The sequence below is a fragment of the Thunnus maccoyii genome, chromosome 21, assembly GCF_910596095.1.
Source record: "Thunnus maccoyii chromosome 21, fThuMac1.1, whole genome shotgun sequence".
NCBI lineage: Eukaryota > Metazoa > Chordata > Actinopteri > Scombriformes > Scombridae > Thunnus > Thunnus maccoyii.
The window spans coordinates 27,315,025-27,335,064 of NC_056553.1; the positions used below are offsets into that span (position 1 = coordinate 27,315,025).

Consider the following 20,040-nt stretch of genomic DNA (forward strand, 5'->3'; position numbering starts at 1 on the left):
CGGGGACTACAGATGCAAATTAGCTTGAGGCTAACTCTGGTGCAGTGCATCTTTAATGTTTCAAACTGCACATTGTCCCATTCAATAAATAAATAAATCAATTAGTTGGATGTCATGAATGAATGAAAAGGAGAAATGCAGAGGAGGAAAATGAAACTGAAACTAAGAACGTCTGTGTCCACAGTAAATCATCTGTTGACTGTTTGATGGTTGTGCTTGATGGTTGATTTGTGCTTTAAAACGTAACTACCGTGAAATAATCAGAATATAACGTTTTATTTCTCTAATTCAACGGTTTTGTTCGTGCGCTATCTCTCTTTTTCGGCTGCAGAGAAAACAGTGTTGGTCACTGGGTCCTCATTTGACACTCCAAAAGCGAAACAAGGTCAGAGTTGGGGCATCAAGACAGTTTGATGCACCTCATAACACTTTTAGTGCGTGTTCAGCCATTAAAAACAATACCTGTACTTTGAAACGTGCACGTCAGACGCTTCCAGTGCGTTTAGGCCTGAAAAGGCAAAAAGTGGTGAATCTTGACTTTGTATTCTGGTGGGCTCTTCAGCCCAAATCTATCTAGATCTAAAGCTATCTATTTAAAGCTGCAATTATGGAATTTGTAGTGATCAAGCTCTGTAGCTTACTACATTACTTCAGGCTTTTCTGTACCGTTTTAAATAACACTTCCTCACTCCCGACCATTTTCATAGCTTAGCATAGCATAGAGGAATGGGGCGCTCTTGTATTGTGGCTTTCAAAAATATTTGTTAATGTGGCTCATGAGTTGGCCAATTCTGAGAACCACTGCAGACTGCAGTATCTGAAAGGTTTTTGAGCCAAATGGCTGAGCATGTTTTTCTTTTAATTTTTTCTAACTGTAAAATACAGGGCTGAGTTACAACTGATGTTAATATCGGGGTGGATGGATCGGGGTAATATTGTGAAAATGTCTAATTCAATATTTTAAAATAGTACACATACTCTATTGTATGTTTACATGTGTAACAATGAGTAAAGCAGATTTTTAATCATCTGGATACTTACTTCAAGCACAGGATTTATGCAACAAGTAACAAACGAAATTATAATCAGAATCTCTTTATTACGTAATATAATGAGTAATTTATATAGTAATTTACATAAGTAAATTTTGCATATACAGTGGAAACCGCTATAGTGATCACGCCTGTCCGGGTCAAATTGATCACTATAAGCAGATGATGATTATAACCGATTTTTTTTCTTTTTTTAAATTTCTCAGGCAGATTACCATCTAATTGACATTTGTATATTTATTACATGAATATAAAGTAATGAAATGGACAGCTTTGCTATTCACTGAATTTTATTGACTGTTTCAAAATACAGAACAGCCATGGTATAAACGCTTGTTGTTTTGCTGCTGCATCTCGTTGGCTTGTTTTTGGCAGTTTGTCATAACCTTCAAGAAGACTATATTTTTCACAGAGACAAAATGACTTTTTCCTTTTCTTTTTCCCATCATGATTTCAACGTGCATGCAGCCTCCCAGCCCAAAGCGTTGTGCGTTTAGGATTCGGAGGCAACCCGTAACACTGTGCCGCAACGCCTGCGGAGGTGCGCCACAACGCCTGATAATGGTGTCACAGCCACTAAATACACATCATACCATACTATGGGAGTAAGCTAAAAAGAAAATAGAATTACCTTAGTTTAAAAAATTTTTCCATATTTTTTCACATATGAAAAGACTGAAAATGAACACTGTAAGCAGACTACTTGATTACTACAAGCAAATTATTTAAACAACATTTGTATAGGAATGATGGGGGGGGGGGGGGTAGTCATATTTGGGGGCATATGAAAAACTCAAGACAGAGACTCATCAGACATTTCTCCGTTCTCTGTTAAAGAGCGCCTGAGATTGACACTAAAATGAGAATTGCTGGTCCACCTTAAAAGTCAGTCCACCTTAAGTGAGCCTGGTTAACGCATTGTTGCTAACTTCGGGGCTAATCCCTTTCAATAGATGAGTATTTTCTTTGTCTTGAGGATCTGGAGCATTTATTAACTGACACACAGCCTGTATTCTACATTTACTGCCAGATTGACAACTTACTGCTAAACTTTTCCTCTGCGCTGCTCACGTTAACGTCACATTTCTGCCGCTCACCCACACGCACATTTACACACACATACACATACACACACGCACTGCCTTATTCCTCAATGGAGCTACGCCACTCTTGTACCTTTCACGTAGATGTCCTTTGAAGAACAAAGAGAGGGAGGATGACTTAAAAAATTCACAATAACTTAGGGTGTTATTGTTCTGGCACAGTGTGCGAGTGAAAATCATTAGTAGTCCGTTGATATTAATGATTGCAGCGATGCGCCGCTGCTGAATGAATATAAGGGAAACATATCAGATAAAGGTGAAAAATGTAGATCAGTGTTTCCCAAAGCCCAAGATGACATCCACAAATTTCTTGTTTTGTCCACAACCCAAAATGATTCCGTTTACTGTCACAGAGGACTAAAGAAACCAGAAAATATTCACATTAAAGAAGCTGGAACCAGAGAATCTGGACACTTTCTTCTTGAAAGATGAATCAAAGTGATTAATCAATTATCTAAATTGTTGGTGATTAATTTTCTGTGACCCACTAATCGTTGCAGCTCTAGTATGAACTTTTGAACTATAATCCTATCCAATACAACAAAAGACTTGAGTACTCAGACTGATCTGACAATATTGCAGAATACTGAACACTATGCAGGTACTGATGTGTTTGATCTTTTTAGATGCTGCTGCAATATGAAACAAAACATAATAACAAACATAACAATAACCCCTGGAAAGTTTTTTTACAGAGTGTGTAAGTGATGTTTGTAAAATATTTCAATAGGAAAGGGGTTATGTTAGAGATGCAATTTACATGTCATTTTGTATGCATAGTCCCACTTTCCATTTATGTTAGAAAGACCAGGCATCTAGTTTTGCTCTGACCAAAAGCTCAACACTTTCTTCAAAGCAGACCCTCTTTAGCAAGACATCCAGATCCATTGTTGATGTACAGTCCTCTAGGGTCTGCATGTCCAGCTCAGCCCTAGCTGTGGCAGTCCTGTTTGATATGGCGCATATCCTGATCTGACCACCAAGCCTTTGAAAGAAGGAGGCAGTTTTTTGTTCAAAGAGACAATGGATTGACTCACAGTCTCCCTTGCAGGACCCGTGCCACTTCTGGTGGGCTTCCTGCAACCCTTTCTTAGTAGAGTCATTGAGACCAACAAGAATCTTGTGTTTTCCCTTCTCATCAGTGTTAGAATCTTGCAACATGCTTTAAATATAACGACCCTGCTTATATGTCAGCACTGCAATCATATTAGATTTGATCACTGCAGCAGTTACTGGGCTACTGGGGGATTTGTTCTGTATTTGTGTTGAGACATTTCGCTTTATTCCTTTTTGTTTTATGACGTCGTTGTTTCTTCATGCGTACTCCTTTTTTTGACATCTCTTCAGGGAAAAAGTGCTTCAGCCATTGTAGGACCATACCCAATCTCTGATGAGTGGCTTTAACAGTGTTCACCAATTTGTCTATCTTTTTAAGCTGTTTTTAAGTCATGCATCAAGGAATGACCAGAATGTAGGTGTAGTCCATCAGGTTTGAACAGGCTACTGTCATGGTCTGCAATGCTCTTTCTCTCCTTCAGCAGCATTGGGTTGATGGTACAGGTGACTTTGTCATGCTCACTTTTGATGTGGAACTCTTCCTGCAGGAATCTTCCAGCACTGGCTGGATTATCCCCCTGCACAAATGAGAGGATCTTTTGACATCTGTCAGTCACCTCCTTGCTGAGGAATTCTCTGTTTCTTTCTTGGAGGAAGTGTGATTGAAATTGTTTGTCATCAAGGCATGCAGGGTAAAAGGCTTTGTAGAAACTTGGGAGAATGGCATTTGAGAACTTGGTCTTTGCTGCCTTTGGGTCTTTATTCTGACAGCTGTGAAAGCAAATGGACAACAACAGTATGAGATGGTGAATTATAGGAACCAGCTATAATCAAGGTACATGTCATTTCCCCATCTGTATTTCCTGGCATGTCAAATATGACATTGTATCTAATAATAATATACATTATTTTATATAGTGCCTTTCATGCAGGATTTTAAAGCATTTACAATCAGAACAGACAATGTTTTGCTTGGGACATAAATTGTTATTGATATCCCACCATTCAGGGGTGGGCCACATTGCTGAAAATATGTAGTAAATGCATATTTAAAGTTTCATATCTAAAATAGGACATATCTGTATTGTACTGCAGTGTATACATTTAATATACAAGTTGTGTTCCACTGTAGCGAGCTACTGCATGCTATTTGTGTAGCTACGATATATTTTAAGTACACAAGTATTATCAGCTTGTCAGCAGTCTGTCTGACTGATGGCTGTAATTTAAACAGTAGAAAACATCAGAGCTGTATACTTCGTTTGTAGTCACTTTATTGTTCTCTTGTTCTGTGATATTAGATTCATCAGAATTTTCATTGTTTTCTGTATTTTTGACTCACTGTGTTATGTGCTGCAACTTGCCCTTGTTTGTAACTGAAGGTTTTATATCTGTAGGGGCAGTGGGTGGCAGCATAAGACTGACACAACACATCCAGGTCCATTTAAAGTTACTTTCTTGTACTATTAGTTTATATGAAATATGAAACATGAATATACATTTACAGCATGGTGTGACTACTGTTCAGAATACTCTCCTGAACGATAGGCTATGGCCCAAGCAAGACATTTGGAGCTTTCAGATGAAACTAGCTGGCTAAAAACATTAGCAACTGGACTAGCTAGTTAGGCAGCCTGCGTATTGTTACCTGAGCAAATGCATTGTTGCCAGAAGAAGTGGATGTAGACGGTGCCGCTGACTCATCAGTAGTACGGAGATGTGCTCCAGGTGGAAAGCCACAGTACCCACATGGGTTTGCATCTTGTCCAGGCTCATACTTGTCACACACCAAACAGGAAAGACACCTGCCCCTCAAAATTCCATGTTTATCATTTATTGCGTATCAGATCCTGTGCTTCGCTATGTGAATCCACGTTGGCTATGTGGTGCATGCGCACCACGAGGGAAACCGTCTGGGCCTATTATATTCAATAAAGAATATTTAAAAAGTCACCAGTTCTAATTTTATTTTATCAATTCACAATTTCACAATCAACATCTAAACAAAACGTTTCTGAAGAAATAAACCCTTCTCGTGCCTATTCAGTTTAGTTCCACCCACTGTGCGCTGTAAATCACAAGTTAGCGAGAAAAAAACAGACAAGCCGAGTGTAACACCATGGCTAGTGAGGATTATCCATGCGTTTTTCAAGATTAACTTTTAATGAAAAGTTGGAGTTAATCGGCAAAGGAAGACCTTCACCAGAGCTAATTTGGTGCTTAAAACCAACTCCTGGATTTCATTTTCAAGTAACTTTCGTTAATGCGATCATCAAAGGGTACATTTTTAAAAATCTAATAACAGCCGCTGTGCCAACTGATATTATTCTGGCCACTGCTGCCACTGTTGTGTATGCTATGGTTTATTTGGAAAAACAGTCATATGTCATATGCACATGTTGCTAATGTTGACTGTGTGCACGCTGTGGTGTGTGTGTGTGTGTGTGTGTGTGTGTGTGTGTGTGTGTGTGTGTGTGTGTGTGTGTGTGTGTGTGAGTGAGAGAGAGAGAGAGCGAGAGAGAGAGATGTGTAGGCTTATTAAATTTTGTTGGTTTTGTGTGGTAGAGGGGTGGCTGTCATGCACCTTTATTCTTCTGAAGTGCACACAGCCTGTGTGATGATGTGATTATTTGTAAGGAGGATTTGCATTTTGCTTAAGAAATTAGCTGTTTGTTTTGGTGATAACTCTCACTCCCTCCGTGCTGTTTGCTCATTACATCGGCTGGACTAAGTTAGCGTCTTATTTTTGTTTCTGAGCTGGAATTATCATAGGTAACTTAAGCTGGGTTGGTAGATTGATTTTTATCCTGATGAAGGAAGGGAGGTCAGAAGGCAAAGATTGAGGAGTCATGGTTCAGGTCAGCCTTTGCTTTTTATTTTCTTTTATTTTCTTGCTTTTTTTCAATGTAAATGTGTTTGAAGGATTTGTTTTTTAAAGCTGTCTGTATCTTGACACAATCATGATCGCTGCACTACAGATAAGTAAATGTTGAAGATTTTAGAAAATAGTTGAAACAAGATATCTGAATTTGATTTTTAAAACTAAATAACAGACAGAATTACTTCTTAAGATGCAAAGATTTTAGAGCATGACTTATTTCAATGAAATAAAGTGAGGTCAAATTTTACAAGTGATTTTAATATGGATGACAAATCAAGGATATGGGTAGTCTCACTGTGTTGATTATTCACACAGAAATGTGTTCTTTTTTCCCTCTGAACATATTTAAAAGTCTCAGCAGTAGTAGTCCTAATTGAAACATGTTTTTCAGCATCTGATTTGTCATGGAGTGCAGTTCTGCTGGTTTAATCCCAGAGATGTTTGCTGTGTTCGCTGCGGTCTGGAGCACTATTACAGTAGCAGGCTGACAGGCAGGAGGGATGTGCTTGGTGGAGCGATGCTGCAACACTGGTTTACCCCACGGATTAGATCTGCTGCTGAAAGCCTGATCACCACAGAGAGAGCAGGACACTGTTATGGAGCAAACACACAGCCAAGGAGACAGGAGGCAGCAAAGGGCCTCCGAAGATCCTCAGTTTTTATTATGATTATTATTGTTATTGTTATTACTAATTCTATTTAGTAGTTGTAGCAGTAAGTACATTAAGTACATTTACTTATTTTTCAATTTACTTATTTTTACTCTTTGCACTACAAAAGTGTCCTCCTTTATATTTGACTGTCTTGTACCATACAGCAAACAATTTGCAGTTGCAGGAATGATCTAGAAACTACCAAGTAACTTTTTCCAGACATTCTGTGGAGGTATTTAAAAAAAACCTGGTCATTCATTTTCCCTGACTGAATTCACATAACCATGAAAAAATGTTATGTTCAGATATTCAGGTAATATTCCCAGAACTTGTTAACAAAACTGGAATGGAGCTGAAATGCACTTTTATTTAATTTTACCAGACAGGAAACTTGGTAAACCAGAGAGTGAAATGTATATTTATATATGTATTCTTTTATGTACTCATTTTGCTGCAAATATGCAGTAATTATATCAACTCTGATGCACTTCTGCATTTTAAACAAGCCAAAAGTATATGAGTTAATTACACATCTTAGTACTCAGATCAGCTAAAACATGGCATTATGCATCAATATAATGCATTGATAATTTACTATTCTGGATAATTTGTCCATCATGATTATTGGGTGTAAAAATATGGAGAAATATACATTTTAAACATTGAGATCACAGAGAAATTGCCACTCTTGTTCTGGTTTAGTAAAATATGAAATTAGCCTACCTACAGAAAAAACAGATAAAATTAAGATCCTATATCAGATGTACACAAGCCCACATGGCTGCTGCAACATTGTTGTCCTGTGGAATGCAGTTAACAGGTCTATTGAAAATGTCAGGGGATCTTTATACTCACAGTGAATTGTCTACATTTTAGACAGCTTTCCTGACCATTGCTCCGAGTGCTCAGACTTTTTTCCATCCAGCCTCCGTGAGGAGGACAGTAACTACCCATCTACCCTTCAGATTCTGACCTCTGACCTTCTGTCCCATTAAGCCCATCAACATGTAGTCTATAACCAGCATTTGCATCCTGCATTCTTCTCATTCCCCCTTCATGGTAGCTACCAATGCCTTGTAACAGACTCCCTTTTGTCGTTATTTTTGTGTTAGATCATGCTTACACATGTGAACTGCTGCGCTGTGAATGCTTGGCTTGTTTTATTAATGCATGAATAATGAGAGCTGCTGCTGCATGCCTGAACTTTAACTGTAATCAGTAGTTCAGTTTATATCAGATGGTATCTGAAGGATGAGGTGTGTAGGCTTATGCTACAGTAAATGTAGTGTACTCTAACTACAACAAAAATAGGCTAAACGTTTTTTTGTTTTGTTTTGTTTTAAAACAAACACTGTATCTGTCCTCTACAGCCAACCGTTGACAGCTGGGTGGACTGTTAGATTGTGTCGTTAGTGTTATGCTCTTACATGCACAGTTTTTGTTACCTGGTTGTTCTTGCACAGATCAGCCCACATGCTAGTGCCGTCCCCTCCGCGCATCAGGACGTGGTAAGTGAAGAAATAAATCCCGGGGATGGAGCACGTGAACTTCCCGGTGGTCGGATCGTAGTGGTTTCCCAGGTTGGTCACCACGTCATCGAACTTGAGCACCTCATAGCCCTCGTGTTGCTTTTTCAGCCCTGCGTAAAAAGCGATCTTGGGAACGGTGCTGTAGGTGGCCGCACTAATTGCACCGGCAGCTGCGCTGGGTCCCGGCGGTCCTGGTAAACCAGGTCTGCCCTGTTCACCTTTCTCCCCAGGCGGCCCCGCCGGACCGGGCTGTCCTGGCTCACCAGGAGGTCCCCTTGGACCCGCCTTACCCGGGCGACCCGGTTCCCCCTTCGGACCTTGGATAAAAGTGGGTAAAGACTGGACGAGGCTGTTGTCTCGGACTGTGTCCGCCGTGGCGGTGCTGGTGGGAGATTTAGTGCCATAAGGGTCGCACACCATCCTGCAGGTACCGAGCATCTCGTAGTGCGCCGCCGTCCCCGCTGAGTTGACCAGAACTGGGATGAGGATGACCAGAACCAGAACCATAACGACCCCCAGGACCCCCGCCGCTACCAGCCGCTTCCTGCCGACCAGGCGCGTCAGCGCAGGACGATCCTGTTGTCTGCTTTTGGGTGAAATTTTGCTGACTGGAGAGGTAACCCTTGAAAGAAAAAAAAATGTAGCAGAGCTACACTTTGTTGGTTATGTTAATTAACTTTTTAAAGCGGAGCCCCCCTCCCCTTGGCGTCCTCGTCTCTCTCTTATCCACACTTTTTCTGCTGATGCGCTGCTTATTCAAGTCTCTCTGAAAGTTCAGCCTTTGGTGATTTCCACAAGCACTGGATTCAGCATCTCCGAGAGGTTCTTAATTCCAGACTTGGGGTCTGGCCCCTTTTTGACCCAAAGGTCCCGAACTAAAGTGGCTGTACGGCAGCTGGACTCTTAATACGGATCAGAACCAGTTAGACCGTATGCCTGATATAGCCTAGAGGCTCAAAGAATCAATAGCGCAGAGACACAGCAGGAGCACAGCAAAGAGAAAGAGAGAGAGAGATAGAGAGAGAGAGAGAGAGAGAGAGAGAGAGAGAGAGAGAGAGAGAGAGAGAGAGAGAGGATCCCGATGCTCCGTCATACTGAACAGATTACACAATGCCAGAACAACCAACTTAAAAAGGCAATTAATGCCTTAATAAATAAAGACAGTTACTAAATGGTTAGAAGAAAACACATCAGAAGAAAACAGCTTAGCAGGCTTCAGACTTTGATAAATATTGCTTAGGTGAAACAACGTTAGAAACATCTTAGTCATTAATTGATTGTGCTCATAAAGAAACAGTCATTTGTCTCATGAATCAGGAGGACATAGAGGCAGTGACGGTGATGCCACTAAAATCGAACTACCATCGTCTTCGCTGGCTTCATTAGGCCTCCAAACGTCCACTTATTGAGAGTCCCTGAAAATGAGCTGCGAAGGTAACAAAGGATCATTGGATTGCCACTTCACTCAATATCAGTGCAATGAATGATGAATTGTTATGGAGGGTTTATAGAAGGCAGGAATAGGCGAGGAACTGAAACAGTATGACAAAATAATAAAAAGGGGACAGAACTTCACCAGCTTCATGCAGTGAGCCCTGCTGAAATCTCTCTGAACAAGTAGGTGAAGTTAAAGTGGTTTAATGCAGTGGTTCCCAGTCCTTCTGACTTTGACGCCTCAAAGGTCACATATTTCATTGAGCTGTGAGCACTTAAAGCAAGCTAAATCTGATTTCTTTTTATCTAGTGACCTGTTTATAAGATGTCCTAAAAAAATGTCCCGAAAAAATTACAGAGCTGTTTTTGTTAGTCTAACTGTATTTCCAAAAATGCCAAACTATTCCTTTAACAAATAAAGCCTCTGTCACATATCGACACATCTGTAACATTTGCACCTTCTTTGTGGCTTTCAAATATCCAACATTACAGGACGAAAACTGAAATCAGCAATCTTTGCATGATGTTTGGCCTTTGGTTCATGAGAGGGAGAGCTACAGCTCTTTTTCCCCCTCAGCCAGGTGGCACCACTGCTGGAAAACAGCCTTTAACAAGTCCCTCAGGTTTGATATCTTCACTCTTCATTCAGAATTTATATATACATTTTCTGCTACACCCAATTTCCCCCCTAAATGTTCAAATGTAAGTGAAAACTCCTTTATAATTTGAACTTTGACAATTACTACAAAGGGAAATCCTTATTTTCATTGTAACAAAGTTACTATGGAGTTGCTGTAGGAGTTCATTTTGTTTTTGTTATGGATTTCAAAATGTGTTGTTTTTTTAATCCATTTCATTTCATATCAGTATTTTTCCCCCGGACACGTCACTTTTCAATAAAGAAGCTTGTAAGAGCAGCAGGTAGCTGGTTAATTCAGAATTTACTCAGCAGCATTGATTCCAAAGATGTTGCCCAAAGGAAAGACTGTGTGAACAGCATGTCTTTATCTTTGGTTACTCTTGCTAACAGGATCTAGCAAGTTGCTGCTGATTAAGAAGCTGAAAGGTGATGAGGCGGGGAGTGGAATGGAACAACTCAGAGGAATAGTGACATTATGAAATAAAGGTATCATTGGAAAAATGCTACTATTAAATAAATGACTTTAAAAGAGCTTTGTGAAATAAAAAAAACTACAATACCATATGTTTGTTACCATGAAAATGAGAATAAATTACATTTTTAAAAAATTGTTGGTTCATTATATATTTTACTACATGTCTTTAAATTTCCGTATTTATTTAAAGGAAAGGCCAATAACCAAGTTACCAATTTATTGAACCAATTCCATCATCAGGCAAAACAGCATGAAGACCCAAGGAAAGACCCCAGCCTACCACCCAAAGAAGAGCATTTGTACCTGTTTCAACTGATCTGGCAGAGCTACAGAGAGAAGTGCTACTGCTGCAGAAGAAAAAAACAGAGCTTGAAATTTCCAAATCAGAAATGGAAAAGAATAATCTGATTTTAAAACACATACTACTACAACACAGTAGTTGAAGAATGCAAAGCACAGTGAACAAACATTTATTATTGATTCTGTCAATGAATTACATTACCTTGGTCTACTTAAATAATTATTTATGTACATTATTTATGTAGACCTACATCTATTGTTAGTTTATTTAGCTTGCTTCTCTATTTATTTAGACCTGTTTTGTTGACCATCTCTGTGTCCCTCAAATCAAATAAACAAAGTAAAATGCAATAAAACAATCAAGTCATATACTCATTTATCAGGTATTAAGTATTTTGTCGGGCACAAGTATGGCCTGAGCCCTAGATTCACAAGTCTGGTCTGGTTTATGTGAAAAAATTGTCCACCAGTATGTCTCAGACAGCATTGCCATCATTTGGTGTATCCTCTTCACCCCCTCTCTCATCACCATCTCTTGGTCCTTGTGGTTCATAGGATGAACATATTAGGCCACGTGACAAGCTAATAATAATATTAATACACAGTGGCATAGTGTGTGGTGACTGGACTTGAGTTATTCTAGGAGAACTACCAAACCTTAAATTAAAAAGACATTTGCCTATTTCTCACAATTTTTACATTTGCCTAGCTCACTAATATCTGTAACAGACGCATGTCTGTGTACAGTGGGAGGGAGACTGGTTGACAGGCCCTCCTGTGTAAGTGTGCGCACAGCAGGCCAGGTGTACATATACATTTGGATGACAGTTCATTTAGGTCAATGCAGGCAAAATGCACAGAATATTACCTTGAAAATGAAACAAAATAAAACATTTTATTCATTAAAGCTGTTCTATTCTCTCACAGTGTTCACAAATCCATTTGATTCTGACACCAAAAATGGTTTTCCGTCTTTTGTTTTGAAACAAATAAGAGATTTACCGTTTTTTGGTTTTTAAATTAAAAATGAATTACCGTTTGCTCTTTGCAAACGGTAATGATGTACGTGTTTATTTGCATATCGAGCAGGGACATGAGATCCGATCACAAGTGATCACTGACACATGTGGAGAAGCATGTTAACGTCAGGTGTAAATAGGACCATAGACTGTATGGGTTAGATCAGATGTAGGTACACTTACATTTTGCATTTGTATTCATTCTGTTTAATGAGTAGCTGTGTTTACTTTTTTATTGTTTAATGATAAAATGGTAGATAAAAGTAGTCATCTTTTAAATGCTGTGCTGAAAATGTCTAAATCTTAAACCCCATAATTTTCTACTGATTACACTAGCAATGAAAGGCTATGGAGAGATGTCTGGTTGGTCTGATGTCAGTTACCAGCATCTTCTACAGTGGCCCTCTTTACAGGTTGGATTGTCATGACTTTTGGTCCATTTACAATGCATCTCAATCATATTTACAATGTATAAAATCCTGCACCTTGCTTTCATTCCCCCAGCCCGCTAAAAAGAATGTTTACTGTTGCCATGGCAACCGATGGCGGTGCAGTATTTTAGCGTAATCTACATCAGCGATTCTCAACTGGTGGGTCGCGACCCAAAAGTGGGTCGCGGACACGTTCTGGGCGGGTCATGGACAGCTTGTAAAAAATAAATTAATTTTAAAAAAAAAATTAATGCTCATCTGATTTTGTACTCGTCTTTTATCTTGAAAAAAAAGAGACAGAGAGGCACGCGTCAGACGCGCGCAGCATTCTCGTTGCCATGGTAACCACCATTCGTTTGCCGGTAACCCTTCTCTTTAAATTTGTGATGTTCGGAGGCAAGATGGCGAAACGCAAATATAACCCGGAGTATTTGAAATGTGGATTTTCGTTCACTGAGGACAAACACGGACAGAAACCCCAGTGAGTTATTTGTAATGAAGTGCTGGCACATGCGACATTTACAAACGAAACATCCCGCATGTAAAGACAAGCCGACAACCCTTTCAACGTCAACATGGAAAGCGTCATGTTGCCAAGCAACGAAGAACATCAGCTGGTGGAGCTGTCATGTGACCAGATGCTGAAAAAGAGATTCCGCGACGTAAGCCTTTCCCACTTCTGGTGCAGCGATGTGATGGCTGAGTATCCATCTCTCGCCACTCTTGCAGTCAAAACGATCCTACCATTCAACACGACCTATCTTTGTGAAAGTGGCTTTTCTACCTTGGTCCAGCTCAAGTCAAAGCAGAGAAACTGGTTGAACACTGAGCATGATCTGAGAGTAACTCTGTCTACTGTCACCCCCAGACTTTGAAACTCTGATCAAAAGTAAAGTAGGCTACATGCCCAACTGTCTCACTGACTTCGACAAAAGACAGGTTGGGTGAAAGCATCTTGTTTTGTAGCCTTATTTATTTTATGCAGTTTTGATATTTAAATTTATTGTAGTAACTTTTTTACATGCAGTTGGCATGGTCCTCCTCAGTTTCTTACAAATGTACTCTGAATGCAGAGATATGCAGAGAAGTGAAATATCTAATTCTGTGGCCTTATTTATTTTGTGCAGTTTTGATATTTAATTTTATTGCAGTAACTTTTATACATGTAGTTGTCATGTTCCTGCTCAGTTTCTTATAAAAATTGCTCTTACATTCGTTTTGCATGCATATGTATGTTTAAATGTGTTTTTGAAGGTTATTTTTCAAAAATAAATTTGTTTGGTTTGTATTCTATAAAAGTGGGTCGCGACTTAATGACCATGGGAAAATGTGGGTCCCGGGCTGAGACCAGTTGAGAACCCCTGATCTACATAACAATAAAACTACAATACGACATTTCTAAACCAAAACAACTATCAACACTAACAGCCATTCTATCAAAGACCTTAACCAGGATGCTGTCACTTGTCATATCTCACAACAGTTTACGTAGCCTCACTGAAACAATGTAATTTAACTAAACACGGTGCGGTTCACACAGACATCACGCCTACATTAGTAAGAGTAAACTACTAATAAGATGTGAAGTGCTTTGTGACTTTTACCCACCTGAAAGAATAAATGAAAAATATAAAGGATGAGGTGGCTGATAACTGCTAGCGAAGAAGCAGCCAATCCACCGCTTTAGAGAGCTGAACGTTGCCAAGCAAGCATCCTCGTGCCTTTCATATTCAAATAGAAATGTATAGAAAGTGTGTGCTAGATAATATACATAGCGCAAATAAACACACACTAATACTCACTGTATAATATTAACATAAAACAATGAATGCACGTTACTTATCGCTGATTATTTAAAAAAACAAACAAAAAAAAACAGCTCATAGAATTACTGCGTGCTCTTACTTTGAAATGCGAAAATGACGTTTTCAGCAGATGATCACGTGCTATACGAAAATGACCGAGTGACACGAGTGGATTTTCATTCAGACCGGCGGTAAGTTTGTTTCAAAACTCCGTGTGTGTAAAAAGCAAATCCATAACCGTAGAACTGAGATCCACAAATGAGTTCACAAATGCCTGTTGGAAAGTTCCAAAGGTTAGGAAGATGTTCACAAATGCTTTTAATTTATTTGTAAATTAATTTAATGTATTCACAGATATTTTTTTTTATTTGTGGAATTTGTTTGTGTATTTGCAGATCTGTTTTATATTTGCAAAATATTTTTGTGAGTTTACAAATCTTTTTTGTATCTGTGGAAGGTGTTTATGTTTACAGATTACACATTTACACACAGATTGTCGATCTGTTCACACAAATCATTATGAAACAAATCTCACTCCATAACCAAACCATGAACAAAAGGAAACAGACAAAAGACTGATCTGATACAACCAATTTAGAAGAGAATTAATACTTTTAAACTAAACTTGTATGTATGTGTGTGTGTCTGTCTGTCTGTATGTATGTATGTATGTGTATGTATCTACAGTATGTGTGAGAGAGTGTGTGTGTTCTTTATCTAAGATATCTCTGTAACTCGTGTTTGCAGTAGTCTGTTACACAGAGTGTGGAGCATCTCTTTGCCCCTAGTTCAGGCATTGGTGTAGTGGATAGGAGAGGGGTAGGACTGGTCATCATAGATGCGTAGGTCATCTGTTGGTGATGGTGGAGGGGGCCTTTTGAGGCTGGGTGGGCAGGTGGGTGGGATATATGATGGGGACGGGGTGCTACGGGGAGGCAGAGTGCTGCAGGGGGTGGCGCAGCAGGGAGGTGGGAGGTAGACTTTCTTGTTGGTATCTGGGTGGTCTTTAGTTCCTGGGAGCAGCAGCTGTGTGGGAGAGGTTGTTGGGATTGCAAGAGTAACATCCGTTAATGTTTTAGCAAATGTCTTCAACTCAGTCTTGTTCAGGTGTAGTCCATCATAGAGATCCCATGTCCCAATGTTGGTGTGGTGTGCAGATGGATGTTTGGGAGAGGTGCACAGCTTCTTGTGATTTCCATGTAGATTTTGTGGATGACATGTAGAGGGGTGTCTGTCCTGGGAGGAAGGGTAGAAAATATTACCCTGCTGTCAGGGAACTCCCTGGAGGCCCACTCAGCCACCTTGTTCATGGCTCAGGAGTGCTGCAGTGTAGGGTATGGAGGTCATTGGTGTCTGTATGCACCATGATGCACTAGGGGCTCCCCAGTGTGTCCTCCATAAGCAGTTCCATGGCATGGCCTGTGTTTCAGCAGCATTTGGATGTGGTGTCGAGGCCAGGAAAGAGGCATTTGGTGTCCAAGTATTTTCCATTGGAGTCCATGAGAACGACCACCTGGGTTTCTGGCTTGGCTGGTCTATCAGGGTTGGGATCTGTGTTAAATAGGGGTTGGGCAGCAGGGGGGATTCTGTGTCAGGAGGGGAGTTTCTGGGTGTCAGGGTTGGAGAGGTGGTTAAAGGCTGTGGGAAGGGGGAGCTGTTGGTGTTGGAGGGAGTTGGTGGTTTGGCAGCAGGGGAGAGGGTAGGTGTTGGGACAGCAACGTGTATGTGGCAAGGTGGAGATACAAAACTCCAAATTTCTTCTCACCTGGAGTTGCTCCCTCACCTCCTGTAGCTCTCTGCTGAAGCTCAAGTCTCTGTTGGTGTCATGTGGAGTGGAGTGTAGAGCAGGTGGACCAAAATGCAGGAGACAGGAGGTAGCAGGAACTGCTCTCTTGTGTGGCCTGCTCACAGCAGACACACACAGTCTTCTTTACTGCAGAAGACGCGAGAGCCTGCCTAAGACTCAGAAACTAAGTTTCCTTGTGCCAGCAGCTAACACACAAGTCTGCTGGCCAGTTTAACAAGTACAGGAGCCGCGGAATGGAGTTAGCTTGCCGCTAACTCTACACCAAGGAGTGACCTGGGCCCTCTGCACGACTGGAGTGCTCTCTCCCCAGCAACGCCTGCATCTTTCAGCTTCAGAGCCAAAGCCTTCTCAGCCTGACTCACCCACGGATTCACCAGCTACAAAGCAGGACACCACAAAGCATCTCTTCCTTCATGGACTGGTAACAACTGGGCATAGCCTAGCAACACAGTGAAGCATAGTACGGCTAAGCAAGAATGTTTAACTCAAACAATGTACTGTACGTGTATTGATTTGGTTAAGGTTATACATTGAACTGTTGTTGTGATGTCCTTGTTGCCTATAGTCAGGTTACTGCATAGCCACACCGCTAGGTTAATGTTAGCATGCTTAACACATGTTACATCCAGTAACTAGGCCTTGCATGCAACTAACCTCGTTTTAACCTGGCACCTTTAGCATACACCAATTGGCCTTGAATAGAGAACCACACAGTTAAGAGGTTAAAACCTAGTTTGGCAAACTTTGGTTCAGGCAGCACATGTGGTTCAAGACACCACATGGTCTGGCCTTTTATCCCTGTAGTTCCCTTTATCAGCCAAAGTGTCGGCATGCCATGTGCTCAGTCACCAGGTGACTGCAGCCATCTTGCTATTGTCTTCCCTACACACACACACACACACACACACACACACACACTCACACATTCACACTTGTATATAGATACACTTAGCTAGATTAGTATTGTGTGTTGCTTTTACCCTTTTGTTAAATAAATGCTTTTGGATATACCTGTTGTCTGTTTTAATGTTGCACAAGAATGAGTTTTGCCAACCTCTGCTCTGTAAAGAACTCCAAATCCTTCAACCTTAACTAGCTATTGATATGGTGATTTTGTTTATAGTTATTAAATTAATTATTAATCAAAGTCCCAAATTCATAGATTAGTACACTTTGAGACTGAATTGGCTATCTTTTTCCCTGAGTCCAGGGTGGTGCCCCGTTATTATTAATTCTTATTAATAATTTTATTGATTTTAATAATTAACGATTATCAAAGATAATCGTTAATTATTGCTGATAGCCAAACTTGTAGCCACGGCCCAACAACTGTATCATCCTCCTCTTCCTGTTCTGATGCTGTGTCTCCTCCTGCTGGCACTGGGTTGGTCTCTCTCAGCTTGTTGGTGGGCTTCTTCGCATGAACTACATGCTTCAAGTCCATCCACAGCAGCCCAAACCATGATACTATCACCACCATGTTTCACAGATGGGTTTAGGTTCTTATGCTGGAATGCAGTGTTTGCTCATTGCCAAACCATAATGCTTCTCATTCAAGCCAAAAAGTTCAATTTTGGTCTCATCCATCCACAGAACATTGTTCCAATCACCTTCTGGCTTATCCACGAGGTCTTAAGCGAACCTTAAACGGCAGCAATGTTCTTTTTGGAGAGTAGTGGGTTTCTCCTTGCAACTCTGTCATGCACACCATTGATTTTCAATGTTCTCCTGATGGTGGACTCACTAACATCGACTGTAGCCACTGCAAGAGAGACCTTTAGTTTCCTAGACATTACCCTGGGGTCCGTTGTGGCCTCCCGGACTATTGCATGCCTACTCTTGGTATGATCTTTGTTGTTCGACCACTCCTGGGGAGGGTAACAATGGTGTTGAATGTCCTCCATTTGTACACAATCTGCCTGACAGTCGACTGGTGGAGTCCAAACTCTTTAGAAATGGTTTTGTAACCCTTTCCAGCCTGGTGAGTATCAGCAACTCTTCTTCTAAGATCCTCGGAAATATCCTTTGTTTGAGCCATGATACACTTCCACAAACCTGTGTAGTGAAGCTCAGAGTTTGACAGTGAGGACCCAGATTTCTCTTCTTTAATTAAGGTACGGCCTCCCAGACTCACACGTGATTGTCATCCCATTGATTGAAACTGATTTTCCCTTCACATGAATTGATAATCCTAGGGGTTTACATACTTTTGCCATGCAAATTATTTTCCCCAATAAATAAATGAACAAGTGTAAGGTTTTTGTCTCATTTGTTTAACTGATATCTCTTTATATAGTGTTAGGACTTGAATGGAAATTTGATTACGTTTTAGGTCACATTTATGCAGAAATAGAGCAAATTCTAAAGGGTTCACAAACGTTTAAGCAGCACTGTATGTATGTATATATGTATAGTGTGTGTATGTGTGCATATATATATATATATGTGTGTGTATATACACACACACACACACACACACACACACACACACACACACACATATATATATACATATATATATATATATATATATATATATATATATATATAGAAGCAGCTGTATATGAGTAGTTCATCCTGTGGTGGGCGGGGTGCTTGCCTCTCTGCCCTGTGTCACCAGTCACCACCCTCATTAAAGTGGCACAGTGTAGCCCCCCTTAGACAATCAAGCCTGCCCTAACACACACACCTCCTATAAATCACCTCATGAAAATCAATGGAGTTTGGTTAGCCTGGGACTCATTGTGTCCTTGGAAAGTGTGAGATGAATTGAGATGAACTGAGAACAAAAAAGAACAACACACACCAAAAGGGTCAGAGAAGAAACCACCAAAAGAGTAGAGTAGTGACTATAGTTAGACTGAGCTTTATTGTGGAGGTGATAGTTGGTGATAGTTTGAAAAGGTCGCTGCTTTGTCTTTAGTTTTTCATAACTGACCAATATTCCCTTCACATAATGATGCATTCGATGGTTCATTTTTCAGGCCAAGCTTTGCCTTTCTAACAGACTCTGACAAAACAATTGAAAGGCAATAGAGGATGAGTCAGGTTGCCATTACTTTAGATTCTCCCTGAGATTGATTGAGGTCTTAAATTAAGGCTACCATATTGAAAGTTCAGAAAACTTTGAAAACCCCACCCTCTACATCTGCAGAACTTTCTTGAATAATCCTCCCTCTCTGTAGATTAAACTGGCATAACCAGTCTCACACCCCATCTCCAAAAAGCATATGAAGCAATGTAAAACATATTATCGATCTGTGTGGTGCTCTCAATGCCATCTTAATTAAAGATACACCTAGAACTGATCATAGATTAATGTGTACCTCCTCATTGTAGGTTGAGGATAAGAGGCCAAAATAGTTGCAGGACAAATAAACAAATAGTCCAAACATTGAAGCATTATCTTCACAGACAAAACCACATGTGGTTAAAGTGGCTCAAGCCTCAGTCCCTATGCCATCTTTGGCTGAAGTGTCCCTCTGGAACATATAATTAGATATTATCACATTGTTGTAATTATTAATAATACTGCAACCGTTCTGGCTGCTGCACAGATTCTGATTATTATTACACCAAATAAAATTATGTTAAGACAATGTGGTGACTGTGTTGCTGCCTGCTGGTGTCACACTGCAGATGAACACACTATAATGTCTGTGTGAGTGTGTGGGAAATTTACCTGTGTGATTTGTTCCTTTTTTGTGTTTCTGCAGGTAAACTCCCATTATTTCCCAAAGCAGAGAGCAGCTTAAATATTTGGCACTACATTAACAGAGCAGTCGCTCTCCTTGTGTTTGAAAGACAGGCTAGAGTATCCTGTAGATTCATACACCCCACGATCTTTTCAACGTC

At 40.3% G+C, this 20,040-nt stretch overlaps 1 protein-coding gene across 4 annotated transcripts in view; it reads right to left on the reverse strand.

The window, feature by feature from the left end:
- The window catches only part of c1ql3a (complement component 1, q subcomponent-like 3a), a 45,142-nt gene extending 36,300 nt beyond the window's left edge, over window positions 1-8,842 (reverse strand). For 2 of the 4 annotated variants that reach the window (XM_042399418.1, XM_042399420.1), the window contains exon 1: window positions 8,191-8,842. In XM_042399418.1, the coding sequence (XP_042255352.1) occupies window positions 8,191-8,781 (591 nt within the window). In that variant the 5' untranslated portion in view covers window positions 8,782-8,842. Of the gene's footprint in view, window positions 1-6,107; window positions 6,684-8,190 lie in introns of those variants that run through there. The other 2 variants (XM_042399417.1, XM_042399419.1) reach the window with 2 other exon arrangements.
- Window positions 8,843-20,040: the final 11,198 nt, after the last annotated feature.